The following is a 27,449-nucleotide window of genomic DNA, read 5'->3' as shown; positions in this document are numbered from 1 at the left end:
GTCACATTGATTAAACAGTCTGTTAGCTATGATACAGTGCAGGTGTTTGAAAAGTGCCTACCTTTCTGTGTCATTCTTTTAAGAGTGAAACCTGGCATGCCTTTCTGTGCTCATGCACATGTTTAACATGCTGCTCAAAAGAAAGGGCGTTCCAGAGGAAACTATGCAGAACTTATTCTTTAAGACAGGTGATAATACTGATGCATCTGATTATTCATGTTTTGTCATGAGGTGAGAGCTTCTGTGTTGAAGCTTATGCTTCTACCTGTGAATTTAAAACGGCACTACTTGGGTTGCATTAAAGATTTGTTTTTGCCATTGTTTGAATTTGGACACAGTGAGAAGTCTTTGAGATTATCGACACAGCCAAACTCAACCTTCATCCTGGACACTTCAGTTTCTTAAATATACTCCTGTTTCAGTGAAAGATGTGGGTAGTACCTAAGATAACAAGGGTGAAATTAGACTGCTGAAGTTCAGATGCTTCACCATGCCCCTCAGAAAGCCCTGTTTGGAGTACTGTTGCTTCCACTGTGCTTACCTCTCTTTCTTTTCTAGAATATGATATCAAGTTTTCGTGTTTCTGAACTACAAGTGTTGTTGGGCTTTACTGGCCGTAACAAAAGCGGGCGGAAGCATGACCTTCTCATGAGGGCACTGGACTTACTGAAGAGTGGCTGCAGCCCAGCAGTTCAGCTAAAAATCCGAGACCTCTATAGGCATCGGTACCCAAGGATAATTGAAGGACATTCAGACTTTTCCACTATAAAACCTAACTTTTTCGATTTGGACGGTATCTCCTGTCCTGTGGAACCTGACCTGGCTGTTGGTGGCATCCACCCACTCCCTTCCACTTCAGTCACGCCTCAGTCTCCTTCCTCGCCTATCAGTTCTTTGTTTCTCCAAGACACTAAGCCCCACTTTGAGATGCAGCAGCCATCCCCACCGATTCCACCCGTTCATCCAGATGTGCAACTGAAGAGCCTCCCTTTTTACGATGTGCTTGATGTGCTCATAAAACCTACAAGTCTCGGTAAGTGTTGAATAGCTCTGCAGGCTGCTTAATTCACGAAATGAGTTGGTTGTGACGGTACAATGTCCAGACCTGAATCACTTTCTGCAGCTGGGGAAAAGTAGAAATTCCCTTCCCATATCGTCTCTACCCTTGCTCACTTTTCACCACTTAGCCCTGAAAGTGCCAAGCTGCAGAAACCAGTGTTCTCATTTGTAAATACTGTTGGATTGAACATCTTTCTCTTTTGAATATTAAATAATAAGAGTAGAATAGTTCAATTTGAAGGTGTCTACAGCGAGCATCTAACTGCCTGACCACTTCAAGGATGCCCAAAAGAGTACTACTTAAGGGCATTGTGCAGATGCTTCTTAAGCACAGACAGGCTTGGGATATCAACCACCTCTCTAGGACTCCTGTTGCAGTGTTTTGAGCACCTGCTTGGTAAAGAAATGCTTCCTATTATCTGGTTTGAACCTCCCCTGATGCTGCTTTTGGCTGAAGGGTTTGAAGTCTCTGCCTGGTACAAGTGAAAAACACATCTGTCGGGGTTAACAGTAATTAGTAAGTTGCAACAACATAAGGAGAACACGTTCAGCCTTAGTTGACATGTGCCTCACTGCAGTGATTCTGCATCTGGCACTGGAATAGATACTTGTGCTGCAAAGTTCAGCCTTATGCTCGGATCAGTGAAGGTTTCAGCCCATAGGTTGTTGCCAGTACTGTATGTTAAAATGTAGAGTGAACCTTTGTCTTCCAAATAACCTGAAAGCTCAGTTCAGCTTCCTCAAATGCCTCATCACTAAACTTATTTCATTCTTTGGATACAAATTGTTTTCTGTCTTTATATTCAGCCTATCTCACATAGTAGAAAACATCCCCAAGTTACTTAGTAATACTTTTGAGAAACAGTTCCAGTATTTTGCAGACAGTTTGTATCCACTTAAACATTTTAGTTTCTTAACTGATAATAGTCTTTTAGGCTGTGGCTTGTACCTCAGTGAGGTATCTACTGATTATTGCTAATCCTTTGGTACCTAAAGCAGCAAGCATTCCTAACAAGTGTTACTTACAGTGCCTCTTGTCACTCCTGTTTGTGTCGTGATCCCCTGTTGGAGTTTAATATCGAGCTCATGTGTTGGTACAATGGCTGTGGTGGTGTTGGGCTGCTCTAGGGCCATTCCCTTCACAGAGACAATCTGTCAGTGTCACCATGCCTGCCAATGCCTGCCTATGCTCGCTGTGCACAGTAGCTGAGTATCTTAACTACCTTCCTGAATGATGCTGTGTTGTAGGACAACAGTTGGGTTGTAGTTAACCAGCCTGCTTGCTGGCCACATAGTCACTGTGTCCCATATAACACAGCATGGACTCCCTGTTATTTTTTCTGCTATGCAGTTTGCCTGATCAGTGACATCTAGAGCAGGTGGTGAGATGCTGGACATTTCCCTAGCAGCCGATTTCCTCAGCTTTGGAAATGATACTTTGTTTTTCTCCTTGAAAAGGGAATGCTTCCTTAGGGGTGACACCATGTTACAGTTAGAGCTGCAGGTAAGTTCCTTTTTCCTTTGAAGACCTTGGGATCTTTGGCCACTGCCCAGCTCTCACAGGAGTGAGGAACATATAGTCCTGTAACATCTGGGTCCTCTTGGGACATGGGCAAGAAGGACAAGGTTCATTTAAGTGAGTACTTGCTTGCCTTCAGACTCTTTCCAGAGTATGGTACCTAAATGTGTCAGGAGCCAGAGATACGCCTTGGGTCTGTGCGAGGAGAGGGGAAATGAGATGAGAGGAATGGCTTGAAAAGCAAATAACGGGCCCTGCTGATGTTAGAAGGATGTGAAGGCTGGCTGAAAGTCACTCTTAACACAGGTTCATGAGCAAATTTTGAAAACATGCTTCCCATATTGAATATTTTTAGATTGATGTGCATAGCTTATAGTCCCAGTCCCAGACTTGCATGCTTGAGACGTAAATCCAACATGCATGCTTGGGAATTAAGGATTCAGAAACCAAATAAAGAGATAAGTCAGAGCTAGGAGTGCAGTCCATTTTTCTGTGACTCTTTGAAGGGCCGGGTGGAGGCATTGTTTTGAACCAATCTGAGAAGACAACAGCAGGTGCAAGGTTTAGTTTTAATCCACATTCAATAACAAAACATAACCATGATCTTTGTTTACACTTGCTCAAGCATTGCTTTTAAAACACTAAGTGTTTCATGTGATGGGGAGCTGTGCACACATTGTATTTGTTTTGAATTGTTTGAGGAACTTGAGGAGTGTGTTTGCTCCACCTGGGTTCTGTTCTGTTTCTGTTGTGTGCGTTTTCTGGGCACAGAGGTTATCTCTGAATGTCACAGTAGACAACACAGTCTAGCTCTTCCCAGTTTGCCCATTTTAGTTGTGTTGCCTTCCTTGCTGGTTACTTTAAAACTCTTGGACAAATCCAGTCTGCTTTTATTTCAGGTCAAGTTTTCTTACTTAAATTGAAAAAAGTAGGAAAGTAATATGTACGTACTACAGACCTTTAATACGAAAACATTTCTGGGCTCCTCAGCTCAAGAGGGACAGAGGAGTTCTGGAGAGAGTCCAATGCAGGGCCATCAAGATGATCAGGGTACTGGAGCATCTTTCATATGAGGAAAGGCTGCGGGACCTGGGGCTGTTTAGTCTGGAGAAGAGGAGACTGAGAGGGGATCTTATTAACATTTATAAATATCTAAAGGGTGGGTGTCAGGAGGTTGGGACATCCCTTTTCTCAATGGTAGCTAGCAACAGGGCAAGGGGTGATGGGATGAAGCTGGAACACAAAAGTTCCACTTAAATATAAGAAAAAACTATTTCACTGTGAGGTGAGGGAGCCCTGGCACAGGCTGCCCAGAGGGGTTGTGGAGGCTCCTTCCTTGGAGGTCTTCAAGACCCGCCTGGACACGTTCCTGTGCAGCCTGATCTAGGTGGAACCTGCTTCTGCAGTGGGGTTGGACTAGACGATCTCTAAAAGTCCCTTCCAACCCTACTATTCTATGATTCTGATTCCTGCTTCGTGTCACTGACAGATGAGTATAGTTGTGATAGAAATTTGTAATTTCTTTTAATTTTTTTTTAATCAATACCACTGAGGAATAATCCCCAGACATGAGGTCTAGCTGGCTGCTCTGCCATTAGGAGTTCCTTCCTCCCCAAAGACTTAGTTACCTTTACCTGTTATCGAGTTGAGTAATAACTCCTGGAGCACATTCTCTTCTTGTAGTACACTAAAATAGTTGTAAATATCTCTGCAGTGCTCTTTTCATCAGGTATCCAGTACTGTATTTTCTTGTTTGTTTTGTTTGAGCCTTTCTCCCTCAGGAGAAAGGATTATAACACGGCTTGCCAAGCATCTTTAGAGCTGCAATGTAATGTGATATTAAGCCATCTGAATATAGTTGAATGAATGATTTGTTCCATTGCTTTCCTGTTGAGAGTTACATGCAACCCAGCCACAAGTTTGATTGTGTTAAGTGACTTAGGCCTTGTTCCAGGAAAAAGAAATACAGATCCTGTTTTAATCAATGACTTTAATCACCATGATTAAACCTCTTGTGTGTCTCTTTTTTTTTTCTAGTACAGAGCAGTATTCAGAGGTTCCAAGACAGGCTTTTTATCTTTGCTTTAACACCTCAACAGGTCAGAGAAATCTGTATTTCCAGGTAAGAAGTAAGAATGTGACATGGTGTAAGTGAACTTTTGTGAAGTTTCAAGAGAAAGCTTAAGGATTTAGGTTTATTTTATGCATGGCATAAGCTTGTAGATGCAGGGTGATAATCCTCACAGAAGTTGCACTGAGTCTGTCTTTTCTGTCCTCAGAAACTACTGTCCACAGAATGTATATGCACTTGGACAATTACTTGGTTCCAAATAATTGTGACGATTTAGAGAGGTTGTAAGCTCTTCTTCCCTGCATGTTTCCTGGCTGCAGGAATGGAAGGCTGCTTTTGTATTGTATCCCAGGGTTTCTGTTGTTGCAAGACCTATGGTGTAAGGCAAGAGAATTTGTGGGGCTTTTTTACTCCCCGACAACGCCATACTTTATTATTATTGCTATAAAATCTTGTCAGAGGATGCTGATCCTGAAGTCTTGCTTAACTTGCAATAACAAAACAGAGGCATCACTTGTAGTACTTGTTCGCAGCTCAATAAACTAAAGAGAAGAGCAAAGTTTTGTGATACTGGGCTAATTCTGCATATGACTGGAATATGAAATCTGTTGTTTCAACAGGTGTTTGTTTTCTTTCTTTCTTTTTATGACAGAGACTTCTTGCCAGGAGGCAGGAGAGATTACACAGTCCAAGTTCAGCTAAGGTAGCTTTTTCAAAGTGCTCTCCTCTTAATTGGCTAATGTGACATGAATGTAGATGTTTGTGGGTACATATGAACGTGAGTAACACTTAAAAATGGCATTTTTCCCTTTTTGGTGATACAGGCTGTGCCTAGCAGAGACAAGCTGCCCTCAAGAAGATAATTACCCTAATAGTTTGTGTATTAAAGTAAATGGGAAGCTGTTTCCATTGCCGGTAAGTTTGTGTGTATTTGTGGTTTCTTTGTGACCTGTAGAGTGTGTTTTGGTTGTTTTCTGTAACATATGTATAATATGTAAAATCATATTACAGCCACTGTATAGATTGTTTGAGCCACCTGTAGCAAACCTCATCTGTTGCAGTTAACGAAACATGTGAAAAACAAGGTGGTGTCTGCATGGGGAATCATCATAGCTCTTCAAACTTATTTGACTTGAGTGGTCATAGCCCTCGCTGTTTGGACTGCCTATATTTGTACTTGGCTTGAGTTTTTTCTTGTTTCGAGGGCATGGCATCACCTGCTTGTGTGGAAGTTTGTACACTGCTCTGCACCTTGGGTGGCACTGTGAGGATTTTAGGGTTCCTAGCATTTGCTGATAGCGGAGCAGAACAGTGTTAGCAGTCATGCACTTCACTGGTGTCTGGCGTCACAAAAACAAGGATGTAGGCAGAGTCACCTCAAGGCCTGAATGTATGCAAAAAGGGAAGAACACTCATTTTTGCAAAATCTCTGGAAGCAGTGTCTTTGTACCATGGAACAGAGAGAAACTCTGCTGCAAGCTGCTCTGAAATAGTTCTGGAGGCTCTGAAATAGTTCTGGAGGCTCTGAAATAGTTCTGGAGGCTCTGAAATAGTTCTGGAGGCTCTGAAATAGTTCTGGAGGCTCTGAAATAGTTCTGGAGGCTCTGAAATAGTTCTGGAGGCTCAAGAAGATGGAAAAAGTAGTAGTACAGAGGTGGGTTTTTTCACCACCTTGGTGTTTTAGATGTGCTATCCTGTACTCTCCTTCCTGCCATATGTGACCATGACTGCTTTTTCTGTGTTAAATGATACTCTAGCTGCTTTTTCCTGTAAGTCTGTAGCCATTGCATCATTGTTCTGTCTGTCTTCATTGTGTGAGAGCATTTCTTTCATGTATTTTTTCAGTAACTTCTGCAAATTTCTGGATTTCCTCCTTTCTTCTGCAGATTTATCTACCTTTATTTAAACAACTCACCAAAAAAATTTGTTCTGATGTTGTCCTGTGGACTTCCAACATCATCTGATTCTCACACTTGTTAACAGAGCTCATGCTCCCCTGTGCTGTGTTACCCGTTTTGTGCATAACGTGTTGTGCATGTAGCAAAAATTGCTTGGATTATTGCATTGCTTTGGATCTCGGTCCTCCTGTAGGTTCTTCCTGCACATCATATCATGATTCTTTAATTTGTTCAGCAGAAACTTTAGATGAGAAAGCAAAGAAGTCACTATTGCTGTGGTGACTTTCTTTTCTCTCCTTCAGCGTGATCTGAATGAAAAATACAGCCTCAATCCGAGGGTTCCTGCAAACGTTTTTTGATGTTTCAGTTGCTGCTTCTGTTCTTCTGGTGGTTCCTTTCTGTTACAGGAGGTGTAAGATCAATTCTTTACCTCAAAGACTACAATTGCCCCACTCAGTAGTGTTGGTGCTAGGTAATTACTCAGTGCTGCCAACCTTCTTTGCCAGCTTGAATGATTCTAAGTGAGTCTTGTTCTCTCTTTGCCTGGTATAGAAATTCTTGCCTCTGCAGTTGTCTGTAAATTATTCTTGGTCGTCTCCTTGTCTGCAATCCATACCACAAACTTCAGAGAAATGCTGCCGGCGTGCCAAGACTGCTTCAGGTGGTGCTAACTCATGTTCACGTGGTGTTCTCATGTATTCCTACAACTATCTCTCTCCTTTTCTGTTGTTGGTTCTGGCTTAAAAGTAGAGTCTTATGTGCTGGTGTCTTGGCAAGTAACAAGGATTTTATACTTAATCACAGAATTGTTGAGGTTGGCAAAACCCTTTAGTTCCTTGAGTCCAACCATTCCCCCAGCACTGCCATGGCCATCACTAACCTGTGTCCCTCAGCCCCACAGCTACATGGCTTTGAGATCCCTCCAGCAATGGGGACTGCACCACTGCCCTGAGTGGCTTGAGACAGGGCTGGAGAACTCTTCTGGGGAAGCAATCATTCCCCATCTCCAATCTAAACCTCTGCTGGGACAGCTTGAGGCTGTTTCATCTTGTCCTGTTGCTTTTAGCTTCAGGGCAGAGAGTGACCTGCCCTTGGCCACAACCTCCTGTGAGTGAGTTGTAGAAGGGGCTCAAGTCTCCCCTCAGCCTCCTCCAGGCTGAACATCCCCAGGGCCCTCAGCTGCTCCCTGTCAGACTTGTGCTCCACATCCTTCTCCAGCTCCAGTGCTTGTCTCGGGACACACTACGGCACCTCCAGACTTATGGTTTTAGACTGTCAAAGTTACATTTCTCAGAGTAAGAATTGAATTTCATCTCCAGCCTAGAAAGCTTCTGTATTTACCTGCTTCCCATACATCTGCTTAAAACTATTAAGTCTGTTTTGACAGGTTTCACAGAAGTGGGGGAAGACTTGGTAACCCTTTCTCTGTCCTTTTTGTCCCACAGGGTTATGCTCCACCGCCAAAAAATGGAATTGAACAGAAGCGACCTGGACGCCCCTTGAATATAACGTCTCTAGTTAGGTTGTCATCAGCAGTGCCAAACCAGATTTCCATTTGCTGGGCTTCAGAAATCGGAAAGGTAAACTGTTATGTTCTATAGGATGTGAAAAACTGTGTAAATAACCTCATCCAGCCTGTCTTCTCCCTTTCTGCCTGGTATCACCAGCAAGACATACACCAACATGTGTTAAGTGTTAGATGGCTAAGCTTATTATCAGTGCCAGCAAGCAAAGTTTGCCCTAGAACTGTGCTAGTTTACAGTAACACTTGAGATTTGCAAAGACTTCCTCACAGGATTCCTGTGAGAGCCTGTTGTTAGGTGGTGTCTGAAATGTCTGTCCAGAAGACCAGTATCTTTTTTTGGGATGCAAATAGTACAAACCAGTTCAGACATGATAAAATGACAAAAGGAAAAACGACTTTCTTCCTTGTAGCCTGATGGTATGAAAAATAAGGCATGTTGCTTGGTGTCTGGAACTGTCTGTTGGAGAAGGTTTTTTAGAGACCAGATGTGCCAAGGCTGTGGGGGTGGAGACGTGCATTTGCTTATGAGGTTTTTCCCTAGTTTATAACCAAGTAATACTAAAGCAGTTTTACAAAAGCAACTCTTTGTAGGAAGAACTGGTTAATGGATATTTCTATCTCTTTAATTTTTGAGGTTTCTTTTGGGTTTTTTTTTACATGGAAATGGACTCCCCATGAATTGATTTAAAACTGTAGCTTCAAATAAACCAAAAGAGGGGGTGGTATTTCCATCTGGGAAAGCTCTTAAATGGGAGGCTTCAGGGAAGGATTTTTTAGGGAGGTGTCAGGGCTGCTTGTATCAGCTGTTTCTGCCTTGATGGAGCTCAAACATGCTTGGTTGGATCATGTTTGTGTGGGATGTGTGCCTGTGTAGTGCAGGATATCTAAGCTGTGAGTGTTTTCTTAAAACTGAAGAGTATTCTGGAGGTTTGGGTGACTTGAGGGAGAAGTGACTCAATGAGGAGAAGCATGGAGAACTTGTGGGGGAACCAGGAGCCTCTTCATAATGCAGTTCTAAACTTCATGGAAAGGGGCAATGAGGGAAAAGCATGCCAGGCTTCAGGTAGCAGGAGAGGGAGGGAGTGGTGATTGGTATGTGATACCTGGTGCTTTCTAGTGCCTGCAGTCATTGGTCGTAGTTGAAAATGACTCTTAAATGACTTGTAGAAATCCCCCAATGGATTTATTAAGGAAAGAAAGGGAAAATTTGAGGGATTTCTGAGTCCTTTCTAGCTTTAAATAGCTGTTGCAGCAGCCTTTAGAGCTGTTGGTAAATCAAGGACTACTTATTCTTCTGATAATTGAATCCAGAAGGCTTTCTGCAAGTCACAATGTGCTTTTTACTTGTTTCTTCAAAATCAAAAGCCATGGACCAGAGACACCACATGTTTCAGAGGAAGACTCGAGTATAAGCTTTTATACACTTAACTAAAATTTTAGAATCACAGAATTGTTTTGGTTGGAAAAGCTTTTTAAGCTTACAGAGTCCACCTGTTCCCCCAGCACTGCCACAGCCACCACTGACCCATGTCCCTCAGCCCCACAGCTACAGGGCTTTGGGATCCAGCCAGGGATGGGGACTGCACCACTGCCCTGGGCAGCCTGGGACAGGGCTGGACAGCCCTTGGGTGAAGAAATTATTCCCCATCTCCAATCTAAACCTGCTCTGGGGCAACCTGAGGCTGTTTCCTCTTGTCCTGTCCCATGTAGCTCAGGACTAGAGATTAACTCTCCCTTGGTCACAGCCTCCTGTTAGGGAGCTGCTGAGAGCAAGAAGGTCTCCCCTCGGCCTCCTCTTCTGAACACCCCCATTCCCTCAGCCCCTCCCCAGCACCCTTGTGCTCCAGCTCCTTCCCCAGCTCCGCTGCCCAGCTCTGGCCATGCTCCAGCTCCTCAGTGTCCCTCTGTCAGTGAGTGAGAGGCCCAACACTGAACACAGCCCTTGAGCTGCAGCCTCCCCAGGGCCCAGCACAGGGGACAATCACTGCCCTGGATCTGCTGACCACACTATTCCAAGTACAGAAAATTTAGGAGACAAATGTGGGATGTTTCTTAATGACTGTGCGAGAAGGTGTGTCACCAGTCTAAGTCATCTTTCCATGAAAAGGACCCAAAATGCCTCTTGGTTGTGGAATAGAACAGTTGGACTTCATTGGCAGGAGAATTCTGGCAGAGTATTGGACTCTTGCCCACTCATGAAGTTGTCTGTCAGTGTTTTTTGTAACTTAAGCTAAAAATCGTCACATTTTTGCTTTTACTGGTTGCTACAGCTAGTGTAAATGATAATCTGTTGTCACAGTGGAAGTATGGTATGAAACAAACACTAAATCTGTAATAACTCTCTTTGTAGAACTACTCCATATCTGTGTACCTCGTTCGTCAGCTCACTTCAGCTATGCTTTTGCAGAGGCTAAAAATGAAAGGTATCAGAAACCCTGATCATTCCAGAGCACTAAGTAAGTCAATTTGCCTCTCTCTACTTTTTTTAAGGTGGTTAGTGGCTCTTTGGAACTGATAATACTGAGGGGATTTGCAGCATTTTGAAAAGAAACACCATCCCTAGAGTATCAAAGCCTTCCTTTGCTGAGGCATCCTGCACCTTTTTCAGTGAGAATCCCTGTGCTGGTAGGGAGCACACATGGAGATCCCATCCAAAACACTCTTATGGGAATGCCCTGAGCATCATTTCCTGTGGTGGGTGCAGGCAGATGTCCTAAACTTTCCTCACTTGCATGTGATGCTGATTTGTCTCTGTACCTCCCTCTCTGATGACAGCTTTATTTACCTTGTTGCACCTACAGTTGAGTTGGCTCTACCAACCCTTGTGGCTGTTAGCACACCTGCTGCACATCAAGCAATCTTGTGATGCAGAGTGTTTGCCAGTTGCTTATAAACAGTGAAAATACTGTTGTTTGATAGTTCTCTGAACTAGTTTCCTAGCTGATTAATCTTTCAAAATAACTGTAAATGTGCAACACATACCTTTGAAATACAGATTATTTAAAGTGATGTCTGTGTTTAAGTTCTTAATTCCTTTTCAATAGTTAAAGAAAAACTGACAGCAGATCCTGACAGTGAGATTGCCACAACCAGCTTGCGGGTGTCTCTGATGTGTCCTGTAAGTATGGCTGGAAATGACTATGTGCAGACTTGTGCTTTCCTCTGTAATGCTGTGTCAGGCTGCTTTTAGAAACTTCACTGGGTTCTGTTATATACTTATTAATATCAAATAGTTGGGGAGAGAAGTGTATCTCCTAGGCCCTGATTTGTAGCAGCACACAACCAGCTATGGTTTGGAACTATGACTGCCTCAGTTGTAATGTTAATGGCATCAAGCTGCTACTTGTGTGTAATGGGAAACTTTTAGAAGGAGTAATCTTGTATATGGAGGTGTTGAGAGTAATTGGGCAGGATGACAGAAGAATTAAAGGTTACAGTGCTAAATACAACTCTGGATCTTTGTTTTTCCGAGTCCAGCGTAACTGGAGCTCACCAAAACCTTTGACACATTTGTCTAAGAAGATGATAAAGCTAGTTGCTTCAGTAGGTCTTCCAATAAAAATAAGGTCCTAGGAATAATATTAATGCAGGGCCATTAGAAATGTTTCTGACTGTTTTCAACCCAGTGAAGACTTTGAAGATGGCTTCATTGTTCCTTCAAACGCACAGTACAGGCTCTGATAAGGGTGGATTTGTCTGCAGTGACCTTGGCTCTGGGAAACTCTGTAGTGAGAAGAGACAGTTACTTCACTGACTGCCTCTGATTGCATTGTTTGCCATCCCAGGCCTCCTTCTCTTTCATCTGTTCTAACACTCTTCAAATGCATCTCCTGCAGCTGGGAAAAATGAGACTGACAATCCCCTGCCGGGCTGTTACTTGCACACACCTGCAATGTTTTGATGCTGCTCTTTACCTTCAAATGAATGAAAAGAAGCCCACCTGGATCTGCCCTGTCTGTGACAAAAAAGCAGCTTATGAGAGCCTAATATTAGATGGGTAAGAGACTGTGTTTACAGGTTACTTAAGAGTTCTCATGATGTATTTGTCAGCTACTTTTGTGACTTTAGGTTTAGCCATTTCTTACTGTTTTCTTTGTCAAAATGCTTTAGGCTTGGAGGAATCCTTAGACTGTTTCTTTTCCTGTGTAACAAACTGCAGAAGTTTTATCTCCTAACTGCATTATCCATATCTCGAGCCTCAGTCTGTTTCCTCTGTAGAAATCCAAATGTAACATCTAAGGACAAGTTTTACATGACTTTTACATAACCTGACTCTGAAGCTATTAATTTTAAACTTTTAACTCATAAACAAATAGCAACCTTGATTCAAAGTCTGACTTCTGCTTCTGTGTGGAAGAATTGTATCCCACTGGAGTGGGATATGGGTATGCTCCTTGAGCCTGTCACTACAGGCCTTCCCAGCAGGATGAACTAGGGAGAGAGTTTATGCAATGGGTTGAAGGTTATTGTATTTAGCTTTACAACTATGTCTCTTCACTTGGAATCAAAAGTGAAACTTCTCAACTTTCTTTCTTTCAGGCTCTTTATGGAAATCCTTAACGAATGTTCTGATGTGGATGAGATCAAATTCCAAGAAGATGGCTCCTGGTGCCCCATGAGGCCAAAGAAAGAAGCCGTGGAAGTCTCAAGTCCACAGTGCACCAAGATAGAAAGTACATACATTGGGGTAGTGGTTGCAAAGTCCTGGGAGACTTAGTTGTAGCTTGGAGTTTTGGGGGGGTGGGGCTTAATAGTTCTAACCTTCTTTAAGTGAAAAAGAAAGGGGTTATATCTCAAAGCGTACATTTTGGGGCTCAGGCTTTGCTTTTTTTGTAATAGCTGTTGATAAAATGAAAGGTTGCTCTTGTTATAGGCCCTTAAATGGGTATGTGAAGATTAAAATTTGTCTTTAATACTCCCAACATGATACAGAATAATAACAAAACAGCTCCTGGGCCGTAACATTCCCTGGAGTGGGAAGGAAGATGAGCTAAACCAGGATTTCAGTTCCTGCTTCTGTTGGAAATAGAAGCTGCTGGTGTCAACAGCCTTTTAAAAAGACTTTCTTTTCTTGTTTAGGTTCCAGTGTTGTTAGCAAACTGTGTTCTGTGACCGTGGCCAGTGAGGCAAACAAGAAGAAAGTTGACGTTATTGACTTGACAGTAGAAAGCTCTTCTGATGAAGAGGAAGATCCTGCTGACGAAAGGAAGTGCATATTTATGTCTGAAACGCAAGGAAGCCCAAACAAAGGGTTTGTCAATTTTAAAGTTGGTTCTTACTCTGTAATGTCTCAGATAAACTGATGTGTAGACACACGGACTTGTCATCTGTCTTTGGGATCCAGCTCCACACCTCCAGAGGAGAATTTCTAGGCCTCTCCTTGCAGAAGGTTGTATTGATACACAGTACCTTTGTACAGGCAAAGTACTATTAAATAGTTTTACATCTCACTAAAGACTTGCACTGACTGTTGCTGTGCAATTTCTCTGTAGAGAAGGAAGTTGGTTAAGCTAAGGGCCAGGATTCTCTTGAGAAAGCAGATTGTGTCAAGTTGAGGAGCTTTATGCACTCTTGTGAAGTTAGTGCCATCTTGAAAGGCTTTTCTGTCACTGCTAACACCCTTTATCTGACCTGCTCTGGTGCTCAGGAAAATAGTCTGTATTGTGAATTCCATCCATCCTGTCAGTCTTGGAAGGAGGAGTCAGGACAAGCTTTTCCTTCCTCTCTGTTAAACTATAGAATGTCTTGGACACTTTTGTCGGCTGGGATTGTCGGTCAGTCCTGCTCAACTAATGACACAAGTCCTCATTCAACTGCTTATCTTCACAGTCATCCTTGACTTCAGCAGTGGGCTTCACCAGCTCTTTTCCTGTTATCTCTTCTGTCTGTCTGGATGCAGTTACTGTTTGTGGCTTCCAGGAGGTTCTTGCTCTTGCCGTGTAGGGTGCAGGAAGAGAGGGGCACTGGTTGGGCTGGACAGGAGTCACTGCAATCCCAAGTGCTTTTAGTAACAGCTGCTTAGTGCTGCTTTGTGTGTGAGGTGTTTGTCACTGTGTAGTGGCTTATGTCTTGTACTAAAATAATAGTCGAACTCCTAACTGTTTTGCTGGCTCTTGAAGTAAGGAGTATGTGTCCCATGTCTCTAGTCCCCAGGAGTGTCTTTGAGCCAAGGAGCTGGTCATCTTCAACAGCTTTCAGCAGCGATCCTGAAATGCTGTTGGCTTTTTGTGAGAATTGCAGGAGTCCTGCAAGAGACTTTCTTGCATTTGTAGCTTTTTTCTTACATATCTTAATAGAGTTTCCAGAGGCACCAAGATTTCCTTCTGTGCTCCTTTGTGACTGAGATACCTACCTGCAACTATAACTCTAGAAGGACTAAGTTTTCTTGCCTGTCGTGGCTGATGTGTTTTCCTTACTGTGTATAGAAATGGTGTGTTTTCATCCTTCAAGTGGAAGCCAGGCTTTTGCGGGATGGCTTCTTCTGGAATAATTTCCACCTCACTTTGGTAAAACCATGGGGTGTCTCCCTGTAGGCAGAAGCAAGGTAGGCTGAAATGTAAGGTGATTGAGATGGGAAGGTCTGAAGTCAGAAGTAGCGTTTTAAAAAAGCATCAAAGCAGCAGCCTGGAGAGGAAGCTGTGAGTGGCCAACAGTCACAGCTGGTGGGCTTGGAGCTGTGAGCAGGGTTTTGGGTGTTTCCACCTGACCTGGAGTTTATGAAGTGTTTTATCATGTGTGTGTATGTCTAGTGTTGGCTTTAATGGTGCTGTGAAGTAACAAGGCCAAAGGCTGCAGAAGAGTTTGGACTAGTTGCAAGCTGGTGAAGAGTGAAACTTAGCTCAGGCTTGGGCTGTGGGTAAAGCTGGCTTTGACATTTAACTCCTGCATGTGTGGTCTGTGCTCAGGGGGGCTGAATAAGGGGCAGTCATGCTCCTGGTGCTTGTTGATGTGGAGAAGTGGAAGTGAGGGCTCTCCTCCCAGCTCCAGCAACCTGCACATCCACAGAAACAATTGGCGTTTGAGTTGTAGACTCTGCCAACTGACTCGAGCACCGTGCTTTGTTTCAATGCCAGCTTGCTCTTATGCCACAGCTGCTGTTGAGAGACAAGATAAAGCCATGTCATTATGATGGCTGTTATGAAAGGAGGTCTGGGTGGGATGCTGTGTAGGGGGCAGCTGCACCGCAGTGACGTTGTGACTGAGAGCACACGGCGGTGCGTCACTCCCCTTCCCTACCTCACTAACGGCCAGGTTGTTTGTAATTTCCCCTGCTGTTCGAAACAGGGTGCTCATGTATCAGCCATCCACTGTCAGAGTGCCGAGTGTGACAACGGTTGACGCTGCTGCTGTTCCCCCTTCGTTAACAGACTACCCAGTGCCATTCCATCACCCACCGATATCCAGTATTTCATCCGACTTGCCAGGTAGGTGGTGGCTGCTTTTCACCTGTATTTATTAATATGTGGGGTGGGTAAATAAGTGGGTGAAGTTTCTGTGGTTGTTTTGGTTCTGTTTTTGAATGGAACAGGACACTGTGCAGTCTTGTCCTGAGGTGATGGTGTAGACAAGTCCAGCACAGGCTGTGTTCCCCAGTTTCAGGCTGCACTTCGTGACAGCGATGTGAAACACCTTCCTTCTGGGGTGCAGATTGGCACTTGGACACAGCAGCCAGGAATGCTGTAGTCAGGCTGGGAGCAGACACCTCCTTGTCACCTTTTGTAGCTGCCAGGGCCAGTAGCTGCTTATTTAAGCTCTAGAGGCGTGACGGTGCTCCCTGATCCCGACCCTAGAGGTAGAGATGTTCTGCTCCCTGATTCTGGTGGGACTCTTGTCTAGACTGTATGAAAAAGGTTAAGGTGAGCTACAATATGTAAGCTGACCTCTATTGACTTTCTTTACCTAGACATCCCCTAAATGCCTATGATGTATTCTTCAACACTGCTGCTAAGTATCAGACGCAAGGTGGGGATACTGATTGTTTTCTATCCTGGCTCCGTGACAAGAACACTGCGTACAGGGGCTTGGGGGGGTCTCTTTGCCAAGCTGTAATGAACCCGAAGCTCAGGAAATGGTGACTTGTGGTGACAGGTGTCATGTGGGCCTCCTGTACTTCCCTGTCCCCTCTCCCTCCATTGCCTGTGTCCATTTCTCCCCTGCCACATCTCTGGGTTTTTTCCTCTTCTTTCAGCACCAGTTTGGCAATGGGGCAGATATCATTCCCCTTATTCCTCTGTCCATTTTGGTTCCCTTGCTGCTCCCTCCCTCTGCATCTCCCTCGTTAAGAAATCAGAAGTTGCCTTCCCAAATTGGACAGGAGAGTAAGCCCAGAGAGTGGAAGTCTCGGAGCTGTTCTCCATCTCAAATCAACTGAAGTTCTGTAACAAAAGCTGACAATTCTATCAAAGCACATGAGCTTACATCTCCTTCAAAATTTTTCTCTAACAGAGAAGAGGAGGAGAGATGCTGCTGGCCAGAACAGATTTGGAGGTGAGGGAAGATGGAGGGAGGAAGTTCCACCATTTTTTTTCTGTTGACATAGCAAACACAAGGCCAATATTGAGAAACAAAACAAAAGGCTGCAATTTCTCATTGGTCTAATAATCTTTTCCAGTATCTTGCCCTTAATGCTTACACTAATGGTGCATGAGACACATGCTAATTGTCACTGCTCTTGGAGGATATACCTTGAACTACTTGTAGTTTCCTCTTCTTCATTCCTTCTATTTGTCTAGACACAAAACGGGGATGATATTAGAAATGTTTCCTTATTGGCTGCCCGTGGGTGGAGGAAGAGACCTGCTGCTTGTTTTTGGACTTGTGCATGTTGTGCCTTTACTTCATTCCAGCATCCTTAATGTGATGACACACTCTTCATGTCCCAGTTTGGCCAAAGTCAGGTACAATATGCAGTGAAACTTGCATTATGAACCAACAGCTCCAAATGGCAACCTCCATCTAAGCAACCGCATTGACCCACCCTGCAATACCCAGTGAATAATAAAGTCATTGCATCATTCTCATTCCTCAAGAGCCACTTGTACTAGATAACTCGTTTTGCTGCTGCCTGAAGTAGTTGTTGAGAGTGGTGTCACAGTGATATATTCCATTTAGAAACTCTGTAACAATGGCAAACACCTGTCCCACAACCACAAAGTTCCTTTAAATTTGTTGTGTGTGAATAGAAGAAAGATGTGTCCATTTATTGTCCTTCTCTTCTTTCTAGGTCTGGATTTCCTTTCACTAATCCCAGTCGATTCACAGGTATGTTTCTGAACTGCTTGGGGGTTAATTTTTGAGACTATTTTTTGGGTCCTGTTGTCATCCACACCATGTTTGCTTAGACCTAACCACAGACCAGGTAAATCTGTTCTCCTAAGAGGTGGCTGCAAGGGTACATGAACGGGGAGGGTTCAGTTCAGGCTCACTAGGAGAAATCCAGGCCCTCCTGGCCCTTTGTTTGCCTTTCTTAAGCAGATAACCTGAATACAGCCACCATATACTTCATCCTCTTTGCTCATACTGCATAGATTAAGTCAGATTAAGCTCTGTAAATATACTGTTCTGTCTGTTGGTTTTCATAGAACCACAGAATGGTAGGGGTTGGAAGGGACCTTTAGAGATCATCCAGTCCAACCCCCCTGCAGGAGCAGGGTCACCTAGATCAGGTCGCACAGGAACGTGTCCAGGTGGGTCTTGCAGACCTCCAAGGAAGGAGACTCCACAACCCCTCTGGACAGCCTGTGCCAGGGCTCCCTCACCTCACAGTGACAGAGTTTTTTTCTTATGTCTAAGTGGAACTTTTTGTGTTCCAGCTTCATCCCATCACGCCTTGTCCTGTTGCTAGATACAACAGAAAAAAGTGCTGCCCCAACCTTCTGACACCCACCTTTTAGATATTTATAAATGTTAATAAGATCCCCCCTCAGTCTCCTCCAGACTAAACAGCCCCAGGTCCCACAGCCTTTCCTTGTATGAAAGATGCTCCAGTCCCCTGATCATCTTGGTGGCCCTGCACTGGCCTCTCTCCAGCAGTTCCCTGTCCCCCTTGAGCTGAGGAGCCCAAAACTGGACACAGGATTCCAGATGAGGCCTCAGCAGGGCAGAGTAGAGAGGGAGAAGAACCTCCTTTGACCTGCTGCCCACACTCTTCTTGATGCATCCCAGGATGCCATTTGTTTCTTGGCCATGAGGGCACATTGCTGGCTCATATTTAGTTTATTATCAATCAGGACTCCCAGGTCTCTCTCTGCAGAGCTGCTCTCCAGCAGTTCAACCCACAGCCTGTACTGGTGCATGGGGCTGTTCCTTCCCAGATGCAGAACTTTGCACTTGTTGAACCTCAGGAGGTTCCCCTCTGCCCAACTCTCAAGCCAGTTGAGATCCCGCTGAATGGCAGCACAGCCTCTGGGGAATCAGCCGGTCCTCCCAGTTTGGTGCCATCAGGGAACTTGCTGAGGGTACACTCTGTCCCCTCATCCAGGTCATTGATGAAGATGTTCAATAAGACTGGCCCCAGAACTCCACAGGCCTCCAACTTGACTCTGTGCCACTGATCACCACCCTCTGGGCTCTGTCATTCAGCCAGCTCTCGATCCACCTCACTGTCCACTCATCCAAGCCACACTGCCTGAGCTTTCTGATGAGGATGTTGTGGGAGACAGTGTCAAAAGCCTTGCTGGAGTCAAGGTAGATGACATCCACTGCTCTTCCCTCATCTAGCCAGCCGGTTATGCACTCAGAGAAGGATATCAGGATGGTCAAACAGGATTTCCCCTTGATGAAGCCATGTTGACTCCCCCTGATAACCATCTTATCCTTCCTATGTTCAGTGATACCATTCAGGATGAGATGTTCCGTCACTTTTCCAGGGATGGAGGTGGCCTGCAGTTTCCTGGGTCGTCCTTCCTGCCCTTTTTGCAGACTGGAGTGACATTGGCCTTTCTCCTGTCCTCAGGCACCTCACCTGTGCTCTGTGATTGTTAAAAAATGATGGAGAGAGGCTTAGCAGTTTTTGATATTAGCAAGAGATTAATGAAGACAGTTTATGTCAAACAATTTGGTGGGCACATGGCTGAACACTTTGTAGTAAATCCCAGCAGGTAACACCTAAACCCCACTGGCTTTGGATTACAGGGAAGTTTTGTAGGTAAAAAGTAACTAGGCAGTGCTTTTCCTTCCCTGGAAACTTACACAGTTAGGGAGAATGTCTTGCTGTAACTAGATTCTTACACAGGCAGACTCCAGCCTTGAAATGTGGGGGATTGAGATTAGAATACACAGGTTTCCAGCCCATTTGTCAGTGCTAAAAATGTTGAGGGCCCCCCCAGACAGGTATCACTGCAGGGATACACTCTGAAGGAGCATCTTGAGGGGAGATGAAATCATTCCAACCTCCACTCCAGTAGCAGAAATTATCCTGCCACCTTTCATGATGAAAGGAGCCTAAAATTGCAGAATCCCTGAATGGTGGGGGTCGGATGGGATCTCCAGAGCTCATCCAGCCCCTGCTCAAGCAGATTCCCCTCAATCAGGGGAACAGGAACGTGTCCAGGTGGGGTTGGAAACCTCCCAAGAAGGAGCCTCCACACCCTCCCTGGGCATCCTGGGCCCTTCAGTAAAGTGTTTTTTCCTTATGTTTAAGTGGAATTGTTTGTGTTCTAGCCTGTGTCTGTTAGCCCTTGTCCTGTCACTGGCCACCACAGAACAAAGACTGGCCCCATCCTCTCAATACCCACCCTTTAGGGATTTCTCATTGATAAGGTCTCCCCTCAGCCTTCTCTTCTCCAGATCCCACAGCCTTATGTAGTCAGATGTTCAGTCACCTCAACATCTCAGTAGCCCTGTGCTGACCTTTCCCCAGCAGTACCTGTTCCTCTTGTGCACTGGACACATGACTCCAGCTGAGGCCTCAGCAGGGCAGAGGGTGAGGAGAACTTCCCTTGACCTGCTGGACACTCTTTTCTTAATAACCCCCAGGATGCCACTGGCTTCTTTGCCACCTGTGCTTGTGCCCAGTAGCTGCAGGCGATGAATGTTCTCCAGAGGCTCATGTGTTTTTGTGATTGTGTGGTCACAGCAGTGTTTATCCATGTGCTACTAAACATTAGATAACACTGGGGAGGATGGGGGCAAAGGGCTTGTGGCTGCCACCTCTGCTTGTGTACTTGCCAGCCAGCAGAACTCAGGTTCCTGCGATGTGTGTGTTAACGAGGTTCTGCTAATGACGTGGTTTGTGCTTGTTGTAGGGAAGATGTATCTTCAGAGCATACATTTCCCTTGTGCGGTTAGTCTCTTCATTCTTCATTGTTTGTTTCAAGCAGTACTGTCCTCCTATGTTTTTGGATAGTCTCACCTCAACCTTAACAAGCAGCAGCACGCCTGGCACCATCATCACCTCTACCAGCCACGACGAGAGCAGCACGCACGTTAGCTCCTCGGGCAGGGCCGAGACGGGCGTCATAACCAGCAGCGGCAGCGCTCCCGACATCATCTCCCTGGACTGAGAGTGCAGGGACTCGCTCCCAGGGACACCCCACACAGCTTTTTGTCTCTCTGGAACTTTGCCATCTCGGAATGTTAACGCTGATATTTATTGCAAGGATTTGCCTTTCTGGAGAGTGATGTAAAATCATCTACACTAGAGACAGGGGATAGATGGGGCTGGATTTTGTTTCTCTCTTGTTCTAGGGGTTGTGGGTTTTTTCTTTAAATAGCCAGTAGAGAAAATGCCTCTTCAGATAATGCTTTGGCCTTGTTCTTGGGGAATTGACTTTTTGCTGCTGGTTAGGTTTTCTGAATGTTGTTTTTTATTGTAAAACACAGCAATAATGTAAAAACAAAGGGGAGTTTAATTAAAGGAAAAAAACAAGCACTTAAACGCTCTAGACCACCACCCCTGCCACCCTGGACAGTGGGGCAGGTGCGTGGACTCTGGTGAGTTTCTAGTATTTTCATGTTTCAGCTTCCTTTAAGACAGTGAAGCTTTGTGAAGTAGCCATGTCTCTTCCTCCCGACCTGAGGAGGTCAGGGAAGATGTTGTAAAGGGGATCCTATCATTTGTTTGTTTGTTGTTGTTTTTTCTGCTGAATTCATGTCTTTCACAAATGCAATGAAATCCTAAGCTGTGACTTCTTCCTCTTAATGTGCTTTGGGCTGGGGAGGGGATAAACAAGCTATGCAACCCTGCCTTACGCAACCTCTGGAGGAAGGACACCATCACCACCACCCAACACTTCGAAGCAGGCACAGCTGAGCTCTAGGTGACTTTCTAGTTAGATACATCTAAGCAGTGACAGTAAACAAGCCTTTAAAAAAGTTGGATGACTTGTGCTCCTGGGAACTGCGACTCTCTCACCAGCTGATCAAGTTGAAGCGTGTGCTTTCCTTGGCAGCTGTAAATCAGAAGGAATGTCTGACTTGTGGGATTATTTTCTAGGATCTCTGGCTCCTCCTGGTTTCTGTCACTGCAGGACACCCCTCCGTGTTCCATTCCCCTGATCATCTTGGTTGCCCTGTGCTGGCCTCTCCAGCAGTTTCTTCTTCTTCTGAGGGATCTCTTTCAGTTTCTGAAGTTCCTAGGATCTTAAAATCTGTTTTGGGTGTCATTATTTTTTTTATTTGTATTCAGAATCACCAGCTCAGGGTAGCAGCCACAGCAAAATAACACGGCAGGAATCCTGCAGTCATGCTCCAAATCACTTCACAACTTGTTAACTCCATAGACATCAAAGACAGGGGAAATAACAAGAGACAGCCCCTCACAGCAGCTTGGAGAAACAAGGTGTTAGTCTAGAAATCAAACTAAGGTTCCTACTGAGAACCTTTTTTTGAAAGTGTCTTTCTCCACAGGGAGAAGCAGGTAAGGATGGTCACAGGGTCTCCCTTTAAAGCTCTACTCCAACATTGCCCAGCCTGCATGCTGAGGACTGAGCTTCTGTAACACACAGCTTGATTCACATCATGTAACAAAGATCCCACAAGACTGACAAGGCTCTGAGCAAACCATTTCCCTGTCTTTAGATTAAAAAGGAAAGGGGAGTGGAAGAACACAGAGCCAAACAAATCCTTACAAGACTTGGTTGTGGTACATCTTCCTTGTTCATCTTTTCATGTGTCTGTGAATCGAGTTGCTCTGGCTGAAGCAAAGACACCCATGTTAAATACCAAGGACTCTTGTTGATGTGTCATGATCAACATGAGCAACTGCTGACACATTCTTAGTATTGCTCATGATAACTCAGATCTGCTCTGAAATTCACCTGGATAGGGGAGGAAAAAAAAGAGCATCAGCTATTGCTTCCTTTTAAAGTACACGGATGTATCTGTGGAGCTGTAAGCGTTTACCATTTGTTATTAAAGCCACAATCTGAAGAAGAAATAAAGTTGCTCATGCTGTTAAAGCTCGGTGTTACAAACAATGGTTCACATTTTTGGCATGCTTTACTTTAAAACAGAGCTCAGATTTCATACCACAAAATGTCAGCTGCCACAAAAATGAAGGTTTTTTTTCACAGAGACCGAACAGCTCATCCCTGGTAAACATTACAGGAGAGTCTGAGCAACACAACTGCAAACTGCAGCTCTCGTCAGAGCTGCCACACACATCCTTCTCTTCTCCTCCCACTGCTGCCCCTCACTTTGCCAAGGCTTGCTCCCACACCTAATCTCCATCTCTGGGGCTTTTCAGATGAGCCACTCTTCTGGTTTCAGGAAGAGCAAAGTCTTCTCCTTTTGTAGCCAATATACTCAGCCAAAAACCTCTTCAGAGATTTTAATTAGCCCCTCTCATAAGTGGTATCCGAGAAAGAATTTTTTCTTATTTCCATAATTCTACCATTTGCTAAGAACAGTTCCCCCCCTTCAATGTGCAGGGACAAAAATACCCCACACCCTCTTGACCCTCAGAAGCCCTGGTAATTCTCTGTTAAACAAGCTGTTCAACACGTGACAACTTGGCCGAGGGAGATGAGATTTCACTAATCTTGGCCTGTCTCGTTCTGTGATGACAATCACCTGTGGGTCACAGGAGTGCAGTTAAAGTGGTTATTCTTGCAAATCCCTTTAACGCCTGAGGTGCTTCATAAGGACATGGGAAAAAAAAGTGCCAGAATTGGGAGGAAAAACATGATGGGAATTATCAAACAAACACAAAACTCACATCCCACATCTGCAGCTTATATATTAAATAGACTGTAATAATATTTTCCTGTAAAGACGCTTAAATGGACTCCTCAGCTTGCACATGGCACGGAAATAAGGGAATCCGCATTTCTGTTGCTACAGCGACAAAGGTTTGTAACAGTCTCCACAAGTGCATCTGAACACAGGGAACCTGCCCCCCTGCAAGGACAGTAAGTAAAAGAAACAAACACCAAAAGAGCTCAGCTTAAAGCAGAGTGGTAGGTAGGAGACAGAAGAGGGATTTTTACGTGAAGAGATACACTTTTGGTATAACTCTTATTACTGCATATTCTCATGCTAACTTTGGATCTTGAAAAAGACTCGTCTGGACACGTTCCTGTGTGACCTGATCTAGGTGGGACCTGCTTCTGCAGGGGGGTTGGACTGGATGATCTCTAAAGGTCCCTTCCAACCTCTACCATTCTGTGGTTCTATGAAAAGGAGGAGACTCAGGGGTGACCTCATTCATGTTTACAAATGCATCAAGGGTGGGTGTGAGGAGGATGGAGCCAGGCTGTGCTCAGTGATGGCCAATGATAGGACAAGGGGCAATGAGGACAAGCTGGAACAGAAGAGGTTCCAAAGTAAGACAAGGAAAAGCTTCTTTTCTGTTGAGGTGAGGGAGCACTGGAAGGGGCTGCCCAGATGGGCTGTGGAGTCTCCTTCTCTGGAGACATTCCAACCCAGCTGGATGAGTTCCTGTGTGCCCTGCTCTAGGTGGTCCTGCTCTGGCAGGGGGGTTGCACTGGATGAGCTTTCCAGGTCCCTTCCAGCCCTCAACATTCTGTTATTCAACTTTTTCATTACATTTCTCAAGAAAATAGTTCTTACTAAGGAAAAAAACAACAAACAAAGCCCAAACTTCTACTGAAAGTAACCAATTCTTTCTTCCAAGATGAGAAAAATCCAACCTAGGCAGCAGCCTGTTCTCTCCCCACCCCAGCCACGTACCATTTCCCCATCCTCCCCTATAGTTGAACTTTCACTCCTACCCCAAAGTCTGCAACAGACACAACCACTGACCTACCCCTATTTTTCTGTGAAAGAAAATGTAGTACAACCAAGAAACCTTTCTGAGTGCACTCATGGTTTCATCTGTGACCCACCTTAAACCAAGGCACTTTATTTCTGAATTTGTTCTGCAGATTTATTCTTCAGTTCCCTAATAACCAACTATATTTCTTTTGTAGAGCATTTTAGGGTGTCTTGGCACACAAAGTCTCCTTTGAGCAAAACTTACATGCTTCTTCTGAGACCTTGGACTATTTCTTTCTTCACTTTTCCCTTTGGAGAGAACAGCACCAGCGTTTTCCTTTTCTACTTTTATGATTTCTCCATTTTTAAATTGTTCTGTGGTAAAAAGAAAATTAAAATCAGTACTCTGAGCAAGAGTTGAGTGCTAGAGCCATGGCATATGCACTTATAACATAAATACTTTACTGTTCAGAAGTGTGCATACATACTCTTTACGTTTCCTAATTATATGCTTTCATAATCGTGGTGGTTCAGCCCTGGCTGGGTGCCAGGTGCTCACCAAGTTGTAATATCACTCCCCCCCCTAAACTGGACAGGGCAGAGAGAAATATAGTGAGAGGTTTGTGAATTGAGATAAGGGCAGAGAGATCACTCAGCAATTAGTGTCAGGGGCAAAACGGACTCAACTTGGAGAGAAAAAGGTTTGATTCATTCATGAACAATCAGAGCAGGGAGATGGGCAATAAAACTGAATCATACAACACCTCCCCCCACCCCTCCCTCTGCCCAGGACTGTCCTTCCTTCCCCCCAGCAGCGCAGGGGATGGGGGACGGGGGTTACGGTCAGTTCATCACAGATGGGCTTTGCCGCTGCTGCTGCTCAGGGAGAGGCCTCCTCACACTTCCCACTGCTGCACTGTGGGTCCCTCCCACGGGACACAGTCCCTCACCAACTGCTCCAGCGTGGCTCCTTCCCACGGGCTGCAGCTCCTCACACCCTGCCCCAGCACGGGGCCTGTCACGGGGCAGCTCCTCACAGCCTGCCCCAGCGTGGGTCACCCACAGGAGAACAGTCCTTCAGGGACAGGCTGCTCCAGCCCGGGGCCCTCACGGCGTCACGAGCCCTGACAGCAACCCTGCTCTGGCCTGGGCTCCTCTCTCCCCACGGGCTCCCAGGCCCTGCCAGGAGCTCGCTCCAGGGTGAGCTTCCCACGCAGTCACAGCCTCCTTCAGGCACCCACCCGCTGCGGCGTGGGCTCCTCCACGGGCTGCCCGTGGGTCTCTGCTCCTCATGGCCTCCATGGGCTGCAGGGGCACAGCTGCCTCACCATGGGCTGCAGCACAGGGCACAGGGGAATCTCTCTGCCAGGGCCTGAGCACCCTCCTCCCCTCCTTCTCCCCTGACCTTGGTGTGTGTGGAGATGTTTTCACAGTCTCAGTCCCTGTTGCTGCTGCAGTTCAGCAACTTCTCCCCCTTCTCCAAGACGTTGTTCCCAGAGGGGTTACCTCAGTCACTAACTGGCCAGGCCTGGGTCAGCTTTGGGTCCAGCTTAGACTTGCCTGGCATGAGCCCTGTGAGCTACAGGGGAAGCTTCTGGCAGCTCTTAGTTTAAAGAAGCCAGCCCTGTAGCTCCCCCAGCTTCCAAACCCTGGCCCACCCTGGCCCAGGCAAAATCACTACATAAATGGAACAAGTGGCATTTACTTTGGGTAAATATTTAACTAGCACAGATCCCACCTTTCACAGAAACCTGCATTTTCCCCTTGTCTTCAAGTTTCCAATACATTTATTGGAAACTAGATTGTATTTATTTACAGAGATATCCATAAGAGTTCATTTCTTTCTGGTATTTTAAGCCCACGGTGCCTCTTTAAGCGACCTCAAAGCTTCTGTTGACAAGTCTCATGACAGCCCAATGCCAACAGCGCCAACAAATCTTTATTTCCAACTTTGTGCCCCTTGCTCAGCTGCAAGACTGTTTCCCTTCCCAAAAACTGAAGGTCTGGTGTCTTCAACATTACTGCACTAGTACTTTTTGCCTATGGCAAAGCATGGGCATGAAGCTTTCAGCCTGCTGGAAGCTAATACTGAGAGACAAGTTTAGGTTTAGCAGCACTCCTTTGTTATTCTTTGGTTCATCCCTTGGCCTGAATGTGTATTTTTAAGAGCTTAACGTTGCTGGTTCACTTTTAATTCACTTTGTTATATCGTAGCAGCCGTTTTTGTTAATAAATCTGGGTAAACCATTCTGAAGTTTCTGCTAATTAGCTTGTTAATAAAATCTGGTTTATTAGAAAAGAGCTCAGTCCAACATCCATAGTAATGTCGTACTAGGCCTTCTGGCAAGAGGTCCAGGGTTATGTATTAATAAATGCTACCCACTTCCAAACATCTTACTTACCACTTCATTACACAAATGCCAAAATGGAGCTACCAGTGTTCCATGACAGGGAAAAGCATTGACATCACTTTCTCTTGGTCATAAACGCAACTAAACCCACAAAGGCCAATTAAAAACTAACAGTCATCTTAATTAAGACATTCTTTCTTAATTAAAGACCTGTTAGATAGGTCTCTATGAGGCAGAAACCAGCTCAAAGTTATCTTGCTGTGAAATGCTTGCTGCACAGGCATTCAGTTCTTCCAAGTACAACAGCAAGCAAAAACCTAAGGAGATGAAAGCAGTTATTTGTAGGACAAGCATCATTGCTTTATACAAACTTCAGCCAAACCCCTCAGGTTTCATAACCACCGCAGCCAAACAATGACCTTGGTCCTTTAACCACTGCATTACATCGTGTGGGTAGCCTGTACTGCAGCTTTGCTTATCCCTGGCTGTCAGCAATGCCTTCCTCTTCTGCAGGGCATGTCTTTCTCTTAAAGATGTTCAAATTCCTACTGTAACAAACTGAAAATGAAACAAAACCGTGCAACCCACCCTGTGGTGTTTCTAATAGATTTGATTTCCCCGAGGAAACGCTGCTGATTTGATTCAGGTCAGACCAATTCCTCCTGAAGCTTTAGTGCAGTGCAGCACTTTATAGGGCATGTATTTCACACGTAGGCACAGCCCACTCCCAGTCTCACTGCAATCAATGCTGTTATCTCCTGACAGACACTGATGATCAGGATCTAACCCCAAAGCTTGTAAGTGATTTTGGTGAGCAGAACGTACCGAAAACGTTCGGATTCTTGACCTGGAGTGATAGGATGAACTCCCT

The 27,449-nt window shown here is 45.0% G+C and overlaps 1 protein-coding gene across 5 annotated transcripts in view; it reads left to right on the top strand.

Moving 5' to 3' along the window:
• PIAS2 (protein inhibitor of activated STAT 2) overlaps positions 1–21,199 on the top strand; it is a 29,653-nt gene extending 8,454 nt beyond the window's left edge. Inside the window, exons 2-15 of one of the 5 annotated variants that reach the window (XM_062018344.1) lie at positions 559–1,033; positions 4,616–4,700; positions 5,302–5,352; positions 5,474–5,564; positions 7,993–8,127; positions 10,423–10,528; positions 11,117–11,190; positions 11,909–12,069; positions 12,612–12,745; positions 13,152–13,323; positions 15,357–15,496; positions 16,518–16,559; positions 17,296–17,333; positions 20,419–21,199. In XM_062018344.1, coding sequence (XP_061874328.1) covers positions 559–1,033; positions 4,616–4,700; positions 5,302–5,352; positions 5,474–5,564; positions 7,993–8,127; positions 10,423–10,528; positions 11,117–11,190; positions 11,909–12,069; positions 12,612–12,745; positions 13,152–13,323; positions 15,357–15,496; positions 16,518–16,559; positions 17,296–17,333; positions 20,419–20,502 — 1,788 coding nt within the window. In that variant the 3' untranslated portion in view covers positions 20,503–21,199. Of the gene's footprint in view, positions 1–558; positions 1,034–4,615; positions 4,701–5,301; positions 5,353–5,473; positions 5,565–7,992; positions 8,128–10,422; positions 10,529–11,116; positions 11,191–11,908; positions 12,070–12,611; positions 12,746–13,151; positions 13,324–15,356; positions 15,497–15,975; positions 16,035–16,517; positions 16,560–17,295; positions 17,334–20,392 lie in introns of those variants that run through there. The other 4 variants (XM_062018342.1, XM_062018345.1, XM_062018343.1 and 1 more) reach the window with 4 other exon arrangements.
• Positions 21,200–27,449: the final 6,250 nt, after the last annotated feature.

Source organism: Colius striatus, chromosome Z (assembly GCF_028858725.1).
Source record: "Colius striatus isolate bColStr4 chromosome Z, bColStr4.1.hap1, whole genome shotgun sequence".
Taxonomy (NCBI): domain Eukaryota; kingdom Metazoa; phylum Chordata; class Aves; order Coliiformes; family Coliidae; genus Colius; species Colius striatus.
This window is presented reverse-complemented; position numbering and strand designations above follow the sequence as displayed.